Consider the following 22,211-nt stretch of genomic DNA (forward strand, 5'->3'; position numbering starts at 1 on the left):
TTATCTTGGCATCACTTAGATCTGCAAATGGTAATTTTAAGATCTGCTTTAGAATCTTGGCTACCAACACTCACACAGAGCTGCTTATTCAACATTTTCGTCTGTGTTATCATTTGAAAAACATATTTATTACTGGCTTAAAAAACAGACCGCTTAAAGATAATGTCATATCTTACTGTGTTCTCACTTACTGTAAAGCACTTATCCTAGAAAATTTAATGAGATTAAATTTTCTTGCTGATAAACATTCTTTTGGGCATGTGGAACTCAAATTGCAAGGCCAGAGGACTGTACTGTGAGTCATCATCCCTTGTTGTTATGACACAGTTGTCTCGCACCTCACTTCCAGGCCGTGTGCCATCTTGCTTAGCTTTGCATTACCATCATCTGGAATTTCACAGCCTTCACAAAGCTATCTTATGCTAACCCATTAAGTCACAGGTCTCAGCATTTTAAGCTCAGATTCTTTTTTCAGCTTTTGATGAAACACAGCCTATTTCTTCAAGATTCAAAACATCTGGTACCACAGAAGTGCAACCAACCAAGTCTGGTAATGATTTCTCGTAAGATTAATCCTCTTGACAGTTAGGAATTTTCAGAAGAGATGTAGTGTCTCTCATTAAACAGTTTGTTCAGTTTGACATCATGAAGAGTAACTGCAGATATGGAAATGCTGTATGAAATTACAGGTTTCTAAGTGATGTTTTTTATGAAATACTGAACTAGTGGTTTGCTAGGTGTTTTATTATTTATTTTCATGTTTGGCTACAACGTGTAACTTTAAGCTTTAAAATGGTATAAGACGTATGGTAAATGCTAAATTTAAATAGCTCTGTCCACACCAGAGTTTTGTAGGTAGAGTATCCTGACTTGCTGAAGTGCTCAGTCCTAAGAGATGAATGGAAACTGCAGATAGTCCAACACAGTTTGAAAATATCGGACTTCTTTTAGCCTTCTTATGTAAATATAGACATGGTTACTTTTAAACAACCAGATCTCAAAACTGGTACTATGAAGACAACGCTTTTGAAGATTTAAACACTGGCTACTTGATCTTTAGAAAATGTCTCTGATGACTTTACTCTTATTATACAGATGAGGAAACTTGCGTGTAAGAGCTGGTTATTTATGTGGGGCCACTGACAGTTACCCAAAAGAAAAAAAAAGTACACAGAGCCAGTTGGATAGATTTCACTTCATTAGCATGCCAATAGTGAAATGCCAGATGCATATGTTTTTGGAGGAAATCCATTTTTGAAGGAAATCCATTACTAAAGGGAAGATCAATTGGAAGCGTCAGCCACTCATATCTGACAAAAGACAGTTCATTTGTTTCATTTGGTACCATTCCTGCTTTGTCATCCTTTATTTCTCTAGTTTCAGCACCAGGATATCCTCCTTTTTGATCCTTGGAATCCTAGGGAAAAATTCCATACTGTTCCAGTCTGCTGATTTCTTTTCATAATTTGTTCCCTTTCTTCTTTGAGATGCCTTTCTCCTTTTTCATGCAAAACTTCTTGTGTGATTATGCTTACATTTTGGTCATCAGTTGCATTATGCATCTGTGCATAGTATTCTAAATAAATACAATTGTTTTGAACTCATAATTAATTGGTTATGCTACATTTGAGAGTCTTACCTTTCTGGAGGACATCATGTGTTAAATACTGGCTAGAGGTTTCTTCAGCTCAAAAAAAAAAAAAAATAATGCTGTTGTAGATGGTTCTTTTAATTTTAAAACAATATGGCATGATTTTTGTTTTTGTTTTCCAGCTTCATATGGCTTTCTTCATGTTACTTCTACTCCTCAAACTTTTACAGCTTCAGAAATGCCAGACACTGGTAAATTATAGTAATATTATTTCAGAAGCATCACTTTTTTTTTTTTGGGGGGGGGGCGGTGTTGAAAAGTTTACTATTCCCATATTTATGATTTCAGACAATTATTCCATACTGCCTGCATTGGATGTTGCCCTATGTGTTAATTTTTCAAATCCTGTAACAGTACCATAATTCCTGGGATCAGGCACACCACAGATGAAAAGCAAGACTGCAACTAGTTTACAGATATACAATACTGCCTTAGTAAGGCAGTATTGAGCTGACAGGTTTATCAAGAAAAGATCTAACTTTTGCAAGGCTGCAAAAGTCAAATAAGACTGATATAGTCAAGTAGGATATACTTTTTCAGTGATTAGATTTTCTTTCTCACTTTCTGTCTGTCTTTCAATATACATGTTTGGTATACAGTTTGCTGTGATTTTTCATGCATATTGGCTTAAAATGAGAAAATAAACACATCTCAGTCCAGACCTTTCTAACAAAGCTTTACTGTGGGCTACAGCTGTGGGGATAGCTTGTTATTTCTCCTAGAGCTTTTGGTAATGTGAGGATGCTTAATATTTGTAGGTGTTGCTTGAACATGACCGCATATGTTCATGAGAAGTGAGGCCAATGAGGAAAGGATAGGAGCAGATGGAAGGGAAAGGAAGCAGTTCATTGTTGAAAAATTAGAGCAGTAAAGCTGTAGTTTATCAAGTTATCTGCTGTATAACCTACTGGCTCATGGCATCTGAAAACAGTTTTCAGGAGTTCCATTTAGTTGCACCATACTATAAAGCATCCTACTCCCAGATAATGTTTTTTAATCAAATTACTTCATTTTGTTATATGGGATACCTGGGCCCAATTTGGATTGAACAAAAATTTGCCAAAATTGAGAAACTTCCTTGACCTAAGTTGCTTAATGAAGTGGTACAGACAGACTTTCATATCCTGAAAAAACAATTGTTTTCTTAGATTTTATGAAGTATTCTTACTGTAATGGAAAGATGTGGAAAAGTTGATGATGGAAAGTTGTGCATCTGTTTTTTCAGATGCTCTTTAAGTCAAACCTACATGTAACTATGTATATGTTGGTTTTCAGTCCCTTCATAAACATTTTTACAGATGGGAAAGTAAGATAATATCTTCAGCCAAGTAGGTAGAGAGGGTACTTAAAATACTCAGAAAAAACAAAGAACACTTTGTTATAAAAATAAATCCGTATTGACTTCTACAGAGCAGTGGAAGGTAAATTTTCTCTCCCTTCCCCAAATCTTCCTCCTTAATTTATTTACGTGAAGCTATTTCTCAGGTGTATTTACATTTTCTTCTGCAGCTGGATATACTGCTGATTGGGAGATAACCATGCCTGTAGTTACCACAGAACCTCATTTGTTAGAAACAGCATTGGGTAAAATTGATAAGTTGACTTTCTTTAGTTTTAATGATTTACTTTCCATTTCTATCCTTACAGCTGTTTTTGGAACTTTTCCCTTACTTTAGTTGTCACCATCCCAGTAACTCATACCATTTATTGCTGCAATTAACTCAACTCTCATTTGCACTTGTCATTCATCGTGATAGATGGGGGATTGAGGGGCCTTGGAATGGGCTGTCTTTGGTTGGTTTTGGTTTTCTCATTATTGAGTTTCCCAGCTGTGGAGCTGCCTTTCCAAGTTTTCTTCCTGTGCTAAGAGCACTTAACTGTGGAAGGTAATGAGGGGCTTAACATATACTTGTGCAGTATTTCTGTGAAAAGGTTGTTTTGACTGGCTTTATGTTAGCTGACCCACTGTCTGCTTTCTAAATCAAAAGGTGTTTTCTTACTACCTCCAAATTTTAATACGTGTTTTAAGATTCTTAACCAGCAATAAGAATTCTCACTAATATGAATAGTTAAGTCTCATTGCTTCCATTTTGACATGCACACCAACCAACAGTTCATGAGGCATAGTCATTCCTAGCTGGCTTGCAAGCAAATTTCCCTCTACTTCCATATTAACAATGCAACTTCTGTCTGCTGAGTCATGTGCTACCTGTAGTAGCCCTGAGGTAAGTAAGTCTTCTAACAGAATATTATGTTTTCAGATTTAGGTGAAACAAAGCCTCTTTATTCAAGATCCGTAACATCTGGCATGCCAGAAATGCCACCAGTCCCAGCTGGTAATGATATCTCTCTTCATTGTAGTTCTCCTGACATCTAGACAGTCTTTCAAAAGGCACAGTGATACTTTGTTAAATGGAAAGTTTATTCTGACTTGCACTGTTGTAGTTGGGGAGTACACACTCTGCTGTGTAACTGGTGGGGAGACAAGGAGGCAGAGGGAGAGAGAGAAAAACCTGTTGTATCTGCTGCAATTTTAGAGAAGTTTGGAGTGGAAAGGTAAAGTGATACAAAAGTAAATTTTCTTATGTTTGTAAACAAGTAGCAAGATTGTCCTGTGCTGTTTTGTCTTACATTGTTCTGTAAAGGATTGTATATCCAGGCCTGTTACTTGGAATAGCTCAGTTTCTGTGATTCTATGTATGTTATCACAAGATAATGCCATAAAATGTCACATCTTGCTCTGAATTTAGAATTCTGGGGTGCTGTTTGGACTGCCGTAGCAAGACTGTAGGTATCTCAAGGTCATTTCAATGTCTGTAGCAGACCATTGGTTTCTTTGTTTTTGTTTTGGCCTTTTTTCTGTTAGTGGTAATACCAATTGTGTCAGTGATGTGATCAGTCCCTTTTATAAATGATAACAAGGAGATATTTCATTGTTAAGCTTCTCAATTCCTCTAAATAAATTTTCTGCTCAAGAGGCCTAGTTCAATAAAATGTTAACTGCTTGTGTCCTACATTAATGCAGCCAGGCTGCCTTGCTTTAAGGATGGAATAATACTGTAACGAGAGCAGGTATTTGTGTAAAATAGCTGAATGTAACGTGCACGTCATGTATTTCCAACTCCATGCTGGTACTGCTTTGAAAAACACCGTTCCTCTGTAGAATCTGAAGGCAGTTTTCTGGTTTGATCTTAGCTACTCAGAGACCAAAGGTGAAACCTCCTCCTCCTTACATTGCAATCCAAGGAACAGTGGAGGGTAAATACATTTTTTTTTGTTTTTCTTTTCCCCTTCCATCACCTGATGTCATTTTCACCTGCTTTGAGCAATATCTGGGTTTGTTAATGTACGTTGGCTTGCGAAAACACTTGTCATGCTAGTTCCATGATTCTGATGGCTGAACCGCTGCTTTTGCTGTCACCTGGGAATCATTTTTTTGCAGGGCCATTTAGCAGAAAGAATCTATCACACCATGCCTTGCTTGTCTGTGCGTCTGTCTCTACACGTGTTTTTTCTTCAGAAGCTTCTTTCTAGAATGAAACGTTCCAATATGGCAGAAAGATAACTCTACTACTACTGGTGTTGCTGTTGATGTGGTGTAGGTGTTCCAGAGCTTCCTTACAAGGAGTCAGTTACCCCTTTTTCCTCTTTTGTTCCAGAGACTTGAGCATTTAAGTTCTAGCTGGATGAGTAGGTGTGTTGCTCATTGGCTTAGGGACTAACCTAAGGGAAGACTTGGGGTTTCCAGATGTCATGGGGAGTGGTGCGGACTTAGGTAGCCTGTTCTGGCAGGACTGTGTAGGTATCTCAAGATCATTTCCATGTCTGACCGTAGCAACCCAGAGATGGGCTCCGGAATCCACCTCGTCTGCTTCACCGGAAACCACGAGGACTATGATGGGTAAATAGCCAGCGATTCCCTTCCTGCTTTGGGTACTCAGGCAGTGCTATTCCCTGCAGAGGTGAGCCTGTTCTGGTGTTGGCTGTCCTGAAAAGTAGGTGCATGACGTAGCTGGTCCCTAATGGCTCTTGGGTAAGAGCTACACTGTTAAGCGTCTGCGGTACGGCCTCCTCCACTTCAAGGCTTCCTCTGTTACCTGGGGCTAGCTCTGCCATTTGAAGGACAGAAGGATTGTTCCAGGGGAGGGGATGCTGTGACATGGAGGCCTGCCTCGAGGAGGGCTCTATCTCCCTGTTTGTCACTGTGTCTTGGTATCACCCTTGTGATGACAGCCAGCGCAAGGACCTGAAGGTGGTTTTTGTTTTTGATCTTAGCTACCCGGCGACCAAGGCTGAAATCCACCTCTCCTTCCCCCCTGGCGACCCAGCAAACAGTGACGGGTAACTAGTTAAACCCCTTCTTTTTCCATTTTCTCCTTTCCCTCTCTCCCATTCATGCCCTCTGTCTCAGACCACCCGTCATCGTTGTCGTCTGCCACAGAGAATACAGAGATTTGTGGGTGCAGCTTGGCTTGCAGAAGAACCTGCTGCATGTGTTACACAGTTGTGTTGCTTGATGCCGTGCTTTTTCCGTTGTTTGTGAGTTATGTCTGTGGGGACCAAATGACAGTTTGCCTAGAGGACAACGTATTACTGCATCTTGCTTTCAGCTGCCGTTTCTCTACTGCTTCCGTCACGGGAGCTGTCTTTCTTTCTCAGGCACATTCAAATGAGACAGTGCACACCGGCTGGGCAAATGAAAATCCAGGTTTGGTTAAGGTGTTGGCTGTGGCACTCGGTGACAATGTGGGAGAAGCTCATGGCAGCAGCTTCTTTTGTATTGGCAGGTGTGCAAGGGCAGGCATGTGGCCTGGCAGTATTTTTGACCCTTGAGGTCATTAAGCATTGCGTGAGCAGACTGTGAAGCCTACAAACTTGAAGTCAAGTGCAAATTAAAAGTATATGAAGAGTGTAAAGCGTCTTGCAATATGTTGTTATGGTGCTTGTTTCAGCAGGAACCCTGTTGTCTTATCTGCTCTGTTGCGTCATGTTTCATCATGCCTTTTTCCAGTGAAGTTATGTTTTTTGTATTGCATTAGGTTCTTCGTGATATTTCATGTAAATTTTCTTGTTTTCATAAATGTCTTGTTCTTACAGTGGAGAAACCAAAGATACTTGTAATCATAACAAATTCTATAAATTTACCTGTGATAAAGATATTTCTTTTTCTGCCTAGTGGTCTCTAGATCACTTTCTATATATTTTCTATTTAAAAAAATAAATCATCATCATCATCTAAAGTTACTTTCTTTTTGCTTCCCTTTGCACAGTTCTCTTCAGCCTTTTTTGTCCTACATTCGTACTTACCTTGTGGTATTTCTTCTGTTGTACTTGTGATATTCCCTTTCATTTTTTACATTGTTTATGTGTGTTTTTACATAATTTTGCACATTCTCCTTGTTATTTTTTAAAAGCCTGCTCATTTTGCAGACTATATTTTTACATTTTCTCCGTTTCTTTTTATTGCAACATTATACTCCCAGAAGATGCTGTGCAGTAATGGTTCTTGTATCATTTAAATAATGTGGCACACTTTTTTTTCCAGCTTCGAATAACCTTCTTCATGTTACTTCCACTTCCCAAATACCTACATCTGCAAAAATCTCAGAGACAGAGACTGGTAAATGATGTTTGTTTTATTTCCAATCTATGATCTTTCTTGATATTGAAATAGTAGTATTCTGATGTTTGTTATTTCTCCTAGCTTTTTAATAGTGCATGCAGTGGTGTTTTATTTGTTCATTAATGCTTCATGTTACGCTTAATACTTGCCAGTATCCAGCAGATTTGGCTTCAAGTTAAGTGATGTATGTCTACATCACTATGTATGACATACATCATAATGATGTATTCCTGTATCATAGTGATGTATTCCTACATCAGTATGTTCAAGTAATTGAAGTATGGTCTAGCCTTTTCAGGATAATAACTGAGGGGTTGGAGAAGAGGGTGGGATGGAATTTAGCAGGTGAGACAAAAATGTCCAGCTTGATGAATTTCAGGTTTTCAAGATGATGATTGTCCTTCGGGAGGAAGCGTTTTGTCTTTAGCTAGTAGGCATTTCTTAAAAAAATCTTGTAGCTGAATGTTTGTTTCCTATTACAACTTTTTAAAGTAGACTCTAGAAACGGTAATATTCAAAAGACTGCCATAGTACAGATTTTTGGCATTAAAAATATTTTTTACAGTTGTTTTTTCTAACCATTAATTTTTTCTCCCTGTCTTTATAGAAAATGTATTTTTTTAGGCAGAATATGTGCATTTATATTTGAGCATGGGATTTTACCCAGAGTCTGGTCATAAAAGAAGGTAGAGAGCTTCCATAATGTTCTCAGCTGTGTTTCAGTTAATGCTAGGACGATTTAAGCAAGGGGTATTTTGTTGCATTGTTGTATCAACCATTCTCTTTTGGGGGACTTTAAAATTAAATATCTCAATTCTGCGATACATTGTGCTCAGAAAGCAAAGCAAGCATATGCAAAACTGGCTTCTGAATGAAAAATTAGTTGGAGCTACTGTAGTTTACAAAGGGCTCTCTTTGTATTTCCTTTTCTCTTGTGTTTCTCATTGCCATACCAGTATGAGACTATCCTGGTTTATCCATGTGCTTTCCCTTCAGCTGCAATTAAAATTGAATTGGAAATATCTTTGTTTATGATTTCCGAAGAAACTAAGTCATCAGCAACAGTTATGGGTAGCAATCACATTCATTTGGTCTGTTTAGAGTCATATTTTTCTTGTTGTATTTTGTTTTTTAATGCTTCTGTAGCTCTCTTCTTCTCTCCATCATAGTCTTTTTCTGGTACTGACCTACTGACTGATGGCTATCAGAGCATATTATTGTCTCTTGCTGTTCCGTTTTTATTTAGTTAGTTTTTTGTTTGTTTTCCTGGAGTTGCTACTCCTACTTCAAAATGGAGAAATCAAATTCTTAGTTTACAGGAATCCTATCTAATAGAGAGTAAATAAACAAATTTCACTGTTGTCATAAAATAATAATATCTCAGCTGACTTGCAAGCCATCTCTCGTTTTGCTTCCATTTGGACTGATACTGCCTGGATGGCTTGTTTTCATTTACCAGATTCCTCCTAATATTCTGTTGCCTTTGGGGTTGTTAAAACATTTTAGGCCCAGATTTTCATTTCAGCTTTCGAAGAAAGGCGGGCTTTTTCTTGACACTCAAGATTCAGCACATCTAAAATGCTTAGGATTCCATACATGTCATGTGGCATATCTAGTAATTGGTTATTTTGAAATACATTCGATTGTCTTAGAAGTTGTGGGTTGATTAGTGTACTAGATTTAATATGGGATACTTCAAGAATTGCAGAGAAAAAAAAAAAGACAAGAGTATGCTTCAATATTTTAAGGGCAATGAACATTAACCTTACTAAATGGACTTAAGTGTTATACAATGCTTGTGTGTCAAAGATACACATCGTATGGCCTGATTGAAATACCCTTATTTACAGACTTGTTGAACACACACAAATTACCTGGAAACTGTTGGTGCTCAACATTTACTAAATAAATAAACACAATAGTAAGAGTCTCAGGAAGGATTTGGTCTTTAATATTAAGTGCCCAGATTCAAAAAGGCTGGTAGTATAAACTGTAAAATACCTTGAGAAATTAGTAAGCTCAAGTGCCAATGATGTCTTATTTTCATAGTTCTAAAACTTAATACATCAGCAGCTTTTTGCATTTGTTGCTATATTAGTTAAGTGCAGCTTAGTAACATAGCTACAGAAAAAGTGAATTTATTAGCAATGTATTTGTGAAAGGCAGTGTGATCTAAAATCCTAACATGAGGAAATGGTGTATTTCTCTCTTACAGTAACTGTTCAAGCACCCTTCAAACTTGTTATATCTGACAACAGTAAAGTGGAATTGAGTGAATCATTAACATTTTTTGTAATCTGGGGTTTAGCTTATTACATCATACATACGGTACTCATGTTTTCCCTAGTCTTTTGTTAAACTTTAGTCTATGTTCCTTCAGTTTCTCATCACCAATACATTTGGAAATGTCTGAGCTTTCCTCTGTTATAAAACTCATACTGAACACAAACGTGATGCAGCTGTGTTGTTGCTCCATGGGTGGTACTGACAGTTATCCGGCCTCCCCATTAGTGCAGTGTTTTTGTTTCCTTTTCAAGTTGAGAGCTGTATGCTTTCCAAGGTCATTTCAGTCACATCATATCTTCATTAGATGGAAAACTTTCAGCAGCTAGTCAGGTGTGGCGTTATTGCTCTCTGTGGCTTGTGCTGTCAGAACAACCACAGCATTTTCCATAGATGTAGAGAATCAGACAACTTGGATTTCTTATTACTTGTCCTTTGACTTTAATAGGTCATGAATGTTCCTAGTATCAAAAGCACCTACTTTTCAGTTTTTCATACACCACTGCCCACAGAAGTAGTCAGAGCACTTTTCTTTCACTGGCTGCATATTTCTTCCAACGGAAACGGTGACCTTACTGATTGGGTAGAAACTGATTTTTTGCATCTGTGTTTTCATTAAAATATAGTCACAAAAACTTAGATGTTTTTAAGCCATTTTACACCAAAGGATGATCATTTTTGGTATTTATATTAAATGAACTTTGTGGCAGCTGGGGGAAATTAAGGTCCCTGGGCTGAATATGAATCTAGCATCAACAGGAAGTATGATCCAACCTTTGATAACTCATCTTCTCGAAACAGCCTGCCTTGATGTCTTAAACTTCTCTCATTTGGCGTTAGCTATCCAGAAACCAACACTAAAGTTCATTCTTTTGTCCTTCATAGCAACCGCAAGGACAGTACTGGCTAAATAGAATAGATTCAGTAATTATTTACATCATTTTGGCATTGCTTTTCAACAGGCGGAGACTTACTTAAGCATATTGGCTGCCAAGTGTTTGCAGAAGGCTTTTTCCTTATAACTTTTATATCAGCTGCTTCTGTGTAACTTGTCATACAGTTGCTACAAATACATATATATTTGCCAATAATTTGGTTAGTTTTGTTAAGCTACTGTTCTGATTCCAAAGATTTTAGAGATAAGAAAAAAAGAATTGGTCTGCAGGATGAGATTTTGAATTGTGATCCTGCTTTAGGTTGATACCACATGGTTTTGTTAGGCAGTGAACCATTCCCACAAGATTTTTAAAAATGCAGACTAGCTGGATTTAATGTGCATCCCACATTGTGTCTGCTTTGGTGTGCACACAAAATAAAGCTTTTTGTAACGAACCATTAATTTACTCTGCCTCTTTGTCTAAAGAACATTGACAGGCTTTTCACCACGCTAGTTGTATAGGATTTCCAATTTGTGTGCATGAAGTGATGTTTTTAAGTGTGATTAAGCCCTGATTTATCACTTTATGCCTAATTTCAAATGTGAAGGCATGCTGTATGAAAATAACATTGGGCATTTGCAATTCCTTATTTAAAAGGCTTATCCTAACTAAACGTGGGGGGAAAGGGGTTTCCTGCCAGATGTCGCTATTGGAAAGAATTTTAAAATCAGCTGGTCTTGTTTTAAATGCTTCAAAATTAGATGTTATGTGTCAAATATATATATATATGTATATTTTTATATATAATATATAAATATATATATAACATATAAATATATATCTACACACAGAGAGAACAGAGTAAGCTATCACAAATATCACTTTAAAATGTATATACAAGAAAATTAAAATAAATGTAGACTTTTGGCTCCCCTAATAAAGGGCAAAGATCACCTCATTTAAAAACTAACCTCACTCATTATTTCAAGATTGTTTTCGTATTTGATCTTAGCTACACAGGAGCCAGACCTGAAATTCACATCTCTTTACTCCATGGAAACCAGAGAGAGCGTGATGGGTAAATAGCATGTAATTCCATTACCATTTCCCATCCCTTGCCATCATGTGGGCAATGCTAAAATTCATTCAAACACATTGCTTTGAAGACTACTTGATAAAAGGCGCTTTTTTTTTTTTAAATTTTTACTTCTTCCCATCTCAGCCATTTCTGTGTAATCAACTTTATTTCAAAGAATAGGTACTTAAAAAATCAGTAAGAAGAATTCTACCTAGCATGAGATATCAGAGTTGACCTTACTTCACCTCATGCCAGCCTCAGTGTTCATGTAGCACCTCATTTCACAGTCATCTCTAAAGCTGCTGCTATCTTGCTTGATCACATCAGTCTTGTCTTGAACTGCTCAACAGCTGCTGTTCAAATACTGTGGCTCTGAGGTCCATTCTCACTTTAACTCGAGATTTTATTTCAGCTTTTGATGAAAAACAGCCTGTTACTTCAAGATCTGAAACATCTGGCATCCAAGAAATGCTGTCTGCTGTACCTGGTAATAGTTGAAAATGTGGTTTTAAATAAAAATTATGACACAGATTTTATCATACCTTTGGCATGTTATTAGTTAACATGAATTAGAATAACTACAGAACTGTAGGAATTAATTTGTTCTCTCAAATACCAGGCTAACTTAGGAAATTTATTACGATACTCCATAATAATAAGCCCTCTTTTCTGTCCTTGGTCTACATTCCTAATACACTAAGAAGTCTGTATTGCAGTGCTTGATGTTAATAAGCTTTAGCATGTCTTATTACATATAGTAGTGGTCTCTTTTTCATTTACAATACTGCAGGTGGGTTATAGTGCAAGTTAACGTAAGTTACATTTAAATCCATGATCAATATAGTTCTAATGGTTGAAGGGGTTGAGTAAGTCCCATAGAAATAAGAGGATCAATAGCAAACTGACAATAATTTGGCCAATTTAGCATCATGTGTGTTGTTTGTGTTGGCTAGACTAATGGAAACCATCTTTTTTTTTTTTTTTTTTACCAAATCAACCAGAAATAGCCAGTTAACTTATTCAGCCATGTTTGATCTGTGTGCAGGAGCTACATCAGTTTTGTTAGTGTTCCATGGACAGTAACTTGTGAATCCTTAGACTTTAGCAAGGTACTTATCTAATTGAAAGGCCACTTTTGTTTTTTCTTTTTCCCCATGGCAGTTCTTCCCTCTGTTGACTGAGTCCCACTGTATTTAGCTTGTAGAAAATTGTTCATGATCCTTTGCTATCCTGATATTCTGTGGAAATAATGCTTATGCAGTTGCTCTTCCTACCTGTTCATCTTTATCCCTTTCACTTAATTAAAGTAAAACAGTTTGATCAATTAGATGAATTTGCGAAGACAGTTTAAAAGCTTAGTGTTAACATTAGCAATATGAGTCAATATACAAATACCTATATTGACCTAATACAGATTTTTAAGCCTTAAAATGGAGCATACACGTTTAGTAGGTTTTGGCTGATGTGACTAGTTCCCTTATTCCAGCATTTTTGGTTCAGGAAAAATAGTATTAAATCTGCAACACATTGGCAGTGCAACATGAAATTAAGCAACAGCTTGATGCTTTAGAGATGATGATATTCAGCTGCAAATATAAATGTAAAATAAGTAAAGGTAACCTAAATCATTTTGCGGGATTATCCAATTCGCATGGAGATGAATGAATATGGAAGGTTCAATATAGCAGGGAATAGATCCTTCAGTCCCTTCATTCAAATATCTTCAAAGCAGTTATCTAAGTTAGACATTTTGCTTTGCTGCCGGTAAGCAAGACAGGATAGGTCCAAAGCTAATAGGAATTAAAACATGATTATGCATTGCTTGAGTACAACTTCTTAAGCAACTACATAGCACTGTAATTAAAGAAAATATTTGTAACAAATTGCTCCACTTCTATATGGTGTTATCAAACACTCTTGAAACCTGTTATTGCCAGACTCCAATAAAATTTAACTTGTTAGATTATTTGCACAATATACAATAATTAATCTAAAGCATATATAGTTTTCCTCTTCTTCCTTGCCAATGTTTATTCTGTAGGGTTCTTTAACATCTTGTGTGCAGAGATTACATTAAAACTTATCAACGTGTTGCAGAACAACTGTGAACAAAAGCAGTTATATCAATGCTTAAGGTTCTACTTGTTTTACTGTGTCTGTATGAAGATATATTTTGTTTCCTGTCAGTAATGACAATTCCATCCAAAGACCATTTCATGTTGTTGCCAGAACTCCCTTGCAGTAAGGAGTGGACTAAATGTGCATTTGATAGGAAACTTTTAGCAGCTGTCCAGTTGCTTGTAATTGCAAACTAATGGTAAAGCTTGCACACTCCAACTAAACATTCTTAAAGTCAAGACATGGAGATGACTTAAGTTTTATGCATTTATTTGGCAGAGATAGTGATCAGTATTTATCACTAACACATCTTTCATACTGAACAATAACTTCTGATCAAATGCCTTAACAGAATGGTTCAGCAGTGTTTTCTACATATTGGCATAATAGCACATCCAAGTTCAGCTCTCTTATTCTGTATGCTTTGCCTGTAAAGAAAGTTATACTGTGCTTTTTCCAAACCAGATGGTGGATAGGTGCCCAATACTTACAATGTCTGGGAGAATGGGTAGAATCATGTCTGATCTAGTCTGACGTTAATCATTTTAATGAAACATGGACATTTCCATGCAAAGATGAGTCCCAGATTTCAAGGAGAGTTGAAAATGTGTTTAAGCATGATAATAACGACTGATTAACAGATTTTACACATATGTTTGGTTTGAGATGAGAACAGTTAGCATATACAGTTGTATGTATTTGAAGGACTGCCTTGAAGTAACCTGCCTGAGGAATTCTGGTTTGATTTGTTTTTGCATGTGTGTGTGTTGGAGAGAGAAAAGAGTGAATGGAAGAGTCTTTCAATTAAAGGAAGATGAGGATTTCTAGCCACACAATGAGCACTACATTAAAATACTTGCTTATATGTTATTTCCCCTGGAGAGGGTCTTTTAGCTGTGATCAGTGACCTTCATGATGTCTCTTAAAAAACAACTGCTTAGTTAGTTGATCAATTACTTATTAGTGTTTTTGTTTGTTTGTTTGTTTGTTTGTTTTTTCAGCAAATATTTTGCTTGCCAAGGTTCTTTAAGCCTATTTGGAATTTTATTACGTTTTCTAGGTGTTTTGTTTTAGGCTGGAGGAATCTCATGGAGTTCTTTCAGAACAAGAATTCCATGTTTGAAATTTTCCCTTTGTTAGTCCATCAAATCTGTGCTCTTCCAGTTTTCCTATAACATATTCTTACCAGTGTGTTTGGCAGTTCCAAAATTTTTATTCCATTTTCCAAAATATCTACTGTTTGACCTGTCTTCTGCTTATGTTAATAATTAGCTTTGTGCTTTTATCAACTTTCCCTTCTCTTCTTTTTCTTATTATTAATAATATACTTTTATATAAATTTTTTTTCACCATTATCTTTGCATTTCACTATAGTCATTTGCATATCAGTTCATTAATTTCTAGACAACAGGTGTGACTCTTCTTTTAGCCTGTGCTTGTTTAATGGTGTGAATATGACATCCTGTCTGTTTGAAGTACTTCATGTTTCTTCCAGGATGGAAACCTACTACTGCTGTAAATTAAGGAGGTGCTATTCTGTTAGAGATTCTTATAGATTTTGGTTAAGAAAGCACAAGTTGTTTTTCTTGTTGGTCCAGATCTTGATGGAAGTCCATATTGAAGTTACCTGTATGCATTTTTCTGCAGGGATGCTATGGTTTCCTTTTCTTCCCAGGCATACGTTTTTTCTCCCCAAAGTTGAGATTTGTAAGGATGACAAGGAATGTAGAAGTGAGAGCTAGTTTAGTGTTATCCAGATAAAATAAAAGGTGGCCATTACTAAAATATGACAGTATCTTGGATGTAGGCTGAAGTTCTGGGTACATATTAATCTACTAGGTCTCAATTTATAGCTTGAAATTATTACTTTGGTGCTAGAAAATGGATTTTAGAATCTGTCATTTATTACAGTTAAAAGGTAACTGTAGAACATCAAGACTGTCATTATCGTCTACCAGAATTCCGGTTTCTTGTTGTTAATTCATGCTTGTTTAAATTTCTGATTCAGCTGTAATCATCTCATGTATAAAGAATGCTTCATTATTGTTTACTTTTTTTCATAGCAGCAGTGTTTAGCAGCTCATTGGGGTGTTTTTGTTTTTGTTTTTTTGTTTCTTTTGATAGTATGGAATGATAAAAAAAAATTGATAAGTGATTTATTAGGTAGGAAAAGTAGACCTTGATAACCACAAATTAATTACTGGTTTATTTGGATGTGATTAAAATGATGCATTCATACATGTAGCAAGAAGGCCTTAATATCTCAAGATAGTTTCTGTCTCTGACCTTAGCTTTCACAAGATCGGTCCTGGAGCCAACCTCGTTTCCTTCTCTGGAAACCACAAGAACAATGATGGGTAAATAGGAATTCCATTACAATTTCTGTATTTTGGCGGTACTTAAAAATGAGGCACACAATTTTAAGATTTAGCAACCCCACCTTTTTTCCTTTTTTTTTCTTCCCTGCTAGTGATAACACCAGTGATGTTTTACCAGTAATGTCAGTGATGTGATCAGTCCCTTTTATAAATGATAACAAGGAGATACTTCATTGTTAAGCTTCTCAATTCCTCTAAATAAATTTTCTGCTCAAGAGGCCTAGTTCAATAAAATGTTAACTGCTTGTGTCCTACATTAATGCAGCCAGGCTGCCTTGCTTTAAGGATGGAATAATACTGTAACGAGAGCAGGTATTTGTGTAAAATAGCTGAATGTAACGTGCACGTCATGTATTTCCAACTCCATGCTGGTACTGCTTTGAAAAACACCGTTCCTCTGTAGAATCTGAAGGCAGTTTTCTGGTTTGATCTTAGCTACTCAGAGACCAAAGGTGAAACCTCCTCCTCCTTACATTGCAATCCAAGGAACAGTGGAGGGTAAATACATTTTTTTTTGTTTTTCTTTTCCCCTTCCATCACCTGATGTCATTTTCACCTGCTTTGAGCAATATCTGGGTTTGTTAATGTACGTTGGCTTGCGAAAACACTTGTCATGCTAGTTCCATGATTCTGATGGCTGAACCGCTGCTTTTGCTGTCACCTGGGAATCATTTTTTTGCAGGGCCATTTAGCAGAAAGAATCTATCACACCATGCCTTGCTTGTCTGTGCGTCTGTCTCTACACGTGTTTTTTCTTCAGAAGCTTCTTTCTAGAATGAAACGTTCCAATATGGCAGAAAGATAACTCTACTACTACTGGTGTTGCTGTTGATGTGGTGTAGGTGTTCCAGAGCTTCCTTACAAGGAGTCAGTTACCCCTTTTTCCTCTTTTGTTCCAGAGACTTGAGCATTTAAGTTCTAGCTGGATGAGTAGGTGTGTTGCTCATTGGCTTAGGGACTAACCTAAGGGAAGACTTGGGGTTTCCAGATGTCATGGGGAGTGGTGCGGACTTAGGTAGCCTGTTCTGGCAGGACTGTGTAGGTATCTCAAGATCATTTCCATGTCTGACCGTAGCAACCCAGAGATGGGCTCCGGAATCCACCTCGTCTGCTTCACCGGAAACCACGAGGACTATGATGGGTAAATAGCCAGCGATTCCCTTCCTGCTTTGGGTACTCAGGCAGTGCTATTCCCTGCAGAGGTGAGCCTGTTCTGGTGTTGGCTGTCCTGAAAAGTAGGTGCATGACGTAGCTGGTCCCTAATGGCTCTTGGGTAAGAGCTACACTGTTAAGCGTCTGCGGTACGGCCTCCTCCACTTCAAGGCTTCCTCTGTTACCTGGGGCTAGCTCTGCCATTTGAAGGACAGAAGGATTGTTCCAGGGGAGGGGATGCTGTGACATGGAGGCCTGCCTCGAGGAGGGCTCTATCTCCCTGTTTGTCACTGTGTCTTGGTATCACCCTTGTGATGACAGCCAGCGCAAGGACCTGAAGGTGGTTTTTGTTTTTGATCTTAGCTACCCGGCGACCAAGGCTGAAATCCACCTCTCCTTCCCCCCTGGCGACCCAGCAAACAGTGACGGGTAACTAGCAAAACCCCTTTTTCCATTTTCTCCTTTCCCTCTTTTTCATTCACGCCCCCGGCTGCTGGCTTTCCAGGCAGCCATCTGTCATCTGTGCATTCATTTACATTGTCACCACCTTGAAGTGACTGCTCTGCTGTTGTGCAGCTTTTGATGTCATGCTAGGACTTGAAGCATGCTGCCTCTTCTCACCTGGTGGTGAAGCACAGGGTCGTCTTTGGGGTTCAGAGCTACCACCAGCCTTCAGCACCTGATGGTGCTGTTGGCCAGATCTGGTAACGATGGTTCTTGCTGGTCTGGAATTGGTGCAGGACAGGAGTTTTTTTCCCCAATGGTGTTGTGATTTTAGTGGAACTGTTATTTCTCTGGGCCTGTGTTGGGGTGAAGCACCAATGTGGAAATGAAGCTGCGGCACGTGAAAATCCATTTTCCTAAGGCATTGGCTGTGGCACTCGGTGACAATGTGGGAGAAGCTCATGGCAGCAGCTTCTTTTGTATTGGTAGGTGTGCAAGGCCAGGCATGTGGCCTGGCAGTATTCTTGACCCATGAGGTCAGTAAGTATTGCGTGAGCAAACTGTCAAGCCTACAAACTTGAAGTCAAGTGCAAATTAAAAGTGTATGAACATTATTAATGTATCGTTCCCTCTAAGATGCAGGTAAATAGTAGATTCCTGAAAGTTCTGGCTGTGGTTCTGGGAGCATCGCTCTGTGTTAGAAGCTAATTGTGAAGTGTGCTTTTTTGGCAATGGAGAAATATATATATATATATGTATATATGTGTATATATATATATATATATATATCATTTTTTGTGTGTGTGCTTACTACTGAGAAACTCACCCGATAGTGTTTCTGGTCTTCCATTTGCTTATCCAAAAGCTATTAAGGGTATTTTGAAATACACCTAGATGAAGTAACCTTGATAAATAAATTCAAAATGCCTAAAGCTTAATTATTTTTTTTCTTTAAGCCAATTAGGTACCTTCATGTTTAATTATTATATGCTCAGATAGATGCACACATATTCTCTGCTGTTCTTTATGCCAGAGTCTTAAATCTTTTTCTTACTGCTTTTTGTTTGCTTTAGTATTTGGTGATGTTTTTTATTTATTTGTTTTACCTTTGTTTGGTATGTCTCTGTGTATGTATATTGCTTATAAGCACGTATTCTAAAAAAAATCAAACTCACAGAGTCTTCGAAGAAAGCAAAGCACTGAAAACAATTTAGTCTTGTGAAGAAGTATATTGGTGTTGTTCTTGTGTTTTTGAGCTTTATGAATTATTTTTTTCTACCCTTTTTCCTTTTTTTTTCAGTGCTTTGTGCTTCTAGCCATTGTGTCGGAAGTTCTTTTATCTTTTATATTTTCTGGGTTGCTTTCAGTTATGTGGACCATACTCTCTAATATCATAATAGCTGTGGTTGGCTGCCACTTAGTTTCAATTATCACTTTAGCCACTAGCTTCAGTTCCTACTCTAAACCAGCACTGCTCCATTTTCAAGGTAAGGGATGGGCATCTGCATTGCAAATTAGGTATAAGAACAGAAAGCTACGTATAGAAACAATAATCGTAGATACTCTCAACTGTTTTGTTTGTTTGTTTGTTTTATAGCTTTCAATGATATTCAGCCTGTTCTTTCAAGCCTTGTGACACCTAGTAAGCCTGAAATAGCAGATACCGAACCAGGTACAATACACTGCCTAGTTCTTTTTAATCAGTAGCTCAGATCAGGCTCTAAAACTCACTGAAATGACTACGCTGGTTGTCTTCACTTTCAGTGCACATTTGGATTAGACCGTAACGTCTGGATTTTGAGTTTAGGTTGCTATTAGTGGTTGACACTGTTGCTTTCTCACACTTATGATGTATATGGCAATTCATAGTTACCTGATTCGCCTTCAGTATTTTGAAAAATATGCCACATAGATAATCGAGAAAACAGTATTTATTGTCCAATGCTACTGATCTAAATAGTGTGATGTATGCTGTAAGCTGCATTCTACTGCTGTAGTCTTGTTAAGAATATTAAGGAGAGTGTTTCTTTTAATTGCGTGAAAATGGTCACAGACAAAAGTCAGAGACACTTAATACTTCTGGACTGAAACAGTAGTTGGATTGTCAGCTTTCTAGTCCAAATCTTATAGTTTAAGTGTCTTGGCTGATTGATCGTTCAACACATCCTCTTCATTACATTCATGCATTTTACACACCATTTTCTTTAGGTAATGGACCAGAACTCAAAATGTGTAAATGCTAAACTTCAAAATCTTACTTGGCAGTGATTGAGATACAGACCAGTTGCAATAAAGGCAGGAATAAATGAATGTCCAAAACTTCTGCACATCACAAATGCAATGATTTAAAGACAGTGAAGCTCTGTGCAGTTCAAAAGACTGAATTTCTCTCTAATGCATACTAGATAAACTGAAAAGTGTCCAAGAATTAGTGAAATATTTATGTTGTTCTTGTAAAAACGGATTTGTTTTTGCTTGCGAAGCAAGAGTTTCTTCCATTAGCTCTTTACTGTCTTACGACTGTCACCATTTCTTCCAACAGCAACAATTGAATCCATTCTGGAATCTTTTACACCTAAAACTTATCATCCTTTCCAATGGCCAAGGGTAACATTAGGTAATGTTGTTGTTTTCACGCAATGAAAAACTCTGTTTCTTTTGAGCACTTCATCCCATATGAATGCATTTCTTCCAGCATATCATTTCACACACATAATCATTGTTCTTTTTACTGGTTATAATCTTGTTCTGCCATTGTCATTAGACTTCGATTATTCTTGATATATTTCTGTATGGGAACGTAGTTCAAAGCAGTTTTACTGTCCTCAATGCAGTAAAAGTTGCCTCTTAATAATTTGCATGAAAAACTCCATGATCCTTTCATCATTGTGTTCTGTCTTTTTCTCTGGTGCACACGCATGTGCTCTCTTTGTCTCCGATATGTAGAGCTTTCATACTGGAAATTATAGTTCTTTTGAAGACATCAGATCTATTTCTGATCAATGCACAGCATTTCAATATCATCTCCATTCCACTCTTCAAACTCTGATTTCATCAGATGGCTTTGATGTTCCACACTGAGTTATCTTTTCTTCACTATAAACTTGTGGCATGTGTTGTGTGTTCTGAGCAACCCTTGTTAAACAAATTTTGATTGCAAACTGAGCTCTTTCTTTCAGCTCCAAAAGAAATACCACTTACTCCTCCTAAACCGAAACCATCTGCTACCCCAGAAGTACATCGTGTGAAACCTGGTAATTATGCACACCATTATTTTAAGTTGGTATGCAGAGACGTATGTTCACTAAAAATATTTTATCAATACTTTGTAAAATGGATAGGAACTGTGCAATACATGTGAGCATCTTGACTAACTCATAATTTTGTAATCAGTCATGTGATATTACCTGACAAAGGAAATGAGAGTTAAGCTCATCAGTTTTACACAGTTGGGTCGAGTGATAAAAATATAGAAAAGTTCTCTGGTTTTGTAATTTAATTTAAAAGACCGGTAGGGAAAAAACTTCTATTATTCTATTGCTTCTTTTGTCAGTCCCTATATTCCACTTTCATACAGACATAGCTTGGCAAAGAAGGCATTTTTGCTAGTCACAACACTGATAATTCAGAGTAAGGTACTACTCATGTGATTGATAAGCCCTCCCTCAAGGAACTCAATGAAAAAGATTTTTGTTTCAGTGGAAATAGGAGAGCTGCCTTCAAAGTAGAAGAGGAAACTTTCGTGTACGAGTGAAAAGTTCATTCTTTGACCATTGGAGCATTATTACTGTGTGGTATCTTTTTTCCATTTCTGCTTTTTGATCAAAAAATAGATCTCTGTCATTTTATTTTTTTTTTCTGATTTGGGATTAAGGGATATGAATTTGCCACTATTAGTGACTCGGGTATTGGACAAGTAAATATTATGGTGTGCATTACCAGAGCTTTAAATAATGTTTCTATTCTCATTTCTTATAAACAAGCAGGTCAGTAAAAAGAAGGAGTTGCCTTTTATGTCTCATACATGTCTTACAATTGACTGCGACTCTGACTTAGGATTTTCAGCAAGATTTTGGCATTCAAAAGTTGCCTTCAGTATATTTTGTGGTGTTTGTTACAGAATGTGGTCTTTTCTTCAGTCATAGGCCTCATCTGTTCTTTCTTTTTATTCTCCCATAACTTTAAAGAAATCTATTTGTTGATTAAGCCAAGCAATGGGTTAAAAATGTCCTTAAAACATAAATACGGGAAAGAAGCCTCAGAAGCAGCTGTCACACAAAACCTTGAACACTTGAACATATAGTGTGAAGTTTCGTAGGAAACAGAACTAAAAGGATGTTATGCATATGAGTAGGACTCTTGCATGCTTATTTAGTCTATTAAAAAAAAAAAAGTGAACTATTGGAATCATAACATTTTTGGCTTACTGCTGATACATCTACTGATTTGTTCGATTACACCTGAATTTTTGTTTTCTAGCCCCTAAACCACCACTTTTGGAGCCTAAAACTTCTCAGACTGTTGAACAACCAAAAGCTACAAGAGGTAATATGTGTTTCTGTAGCTGTTGGTCACTCTTCTTTGCAGTCCAAGCCACAGTCTGAAC

At 37.2% G+C, this 22,211-nt stretch overlaps 1 protein-coding gene across 50 annotated transcripts in view; it reads left to right on the forward strand.

Moving 5' to 3' along the window:
- ABI3BP (ABI family member 3 binding protein) overlaps positions 1 to 22,211 on the forward strand; it is a 172,234-nt gene that overhangs the window by 90,223 nt on the left and 59,800 nt on the right. For 19 of the 50 annotated variants that reach the window (XM_083821425.1, XM_083821426.1, XM_083821439.1 and 16 more), the window contains 18 exons: positions 476 to 550; positions 1,774 to 1,842; positions 3,161 to 3,235; positions 3,913 to 3,987; positions 4,847 to 4,909; positions 5,487 to 5,552; positions 5,927 to 5,992; positions 7,197 to 7,271; positions 11,448 to 11,513; positions 11,926 to 12,000; positions 15,923 to 15,988; positions 16,445 to 16,507; positions 17,085 to 17,150; positions 17,525 to 17,590; positions 19,203 to 19,277; positions 20,148 to 20,222; positions 20,785 to 20,859; positions 22,085 to 22,150. In XM_083821425.1, the coding sequence (XP_083677551.1) occupies positions 476 to 550; positions 1,774 to 1,842; positions 3,161 to 3,235; positions 3,913 to 3,987; positions 4,847 to 4,909; positions 5,487 to 5,552; positions 5,927 to 5,992; positions 7,197 to 7,271; positions 11,448 to 11,513; positions 11,926 to 12,000; positions 15,923 to 15,988; positions 16,445 to 16,507; positions 17,085 to 17,150; positions 17,525 to 17,590; positions 19,203 to 19,277; positions 20,148 to 20,222; positions 20,785 to 20,859; positions 22,085 to 22,150 (1,257 nt within the window). The remainder of the gene's footprint in view (positions 1 to 475; positions 551 to 1,773; positions 1,843 to 3,160; positions 3,236 to 3,912; positions 3,988 to 4,846; positions 4,910 to 5,486; positions 5,553 to 5,926; positions 5,993 to 7,196; positions 7,272 to 11,447; positions 11,514 to 11,925; positions 12,001 to 15,922; positions 15,989 to 16,444; positions 16,508 to 17,084; positions 17,151 to 17,524; positions 17,591 to 19,202; positions 19,278 to 20,147; positions 20,223 to 20,784; positions 20,860 to 22,084; positions 22,151 to 22,211) is intronic. The other 31 variants (XM_083821418.1, XM_083821428.1, XM_083821429.1 and 28 more) reach the window with 23 other exon arrangements.

Source organism: Anser anser (assembly GCF_964211835.1).
Source record: "Anser anser genome assembly, chromosome: 1".
Lineage (NCBI taxonomy): Eukaryota > Metazoa > Chordata > Aves > Anseriformes > Anatidae > Anser > Anser anser.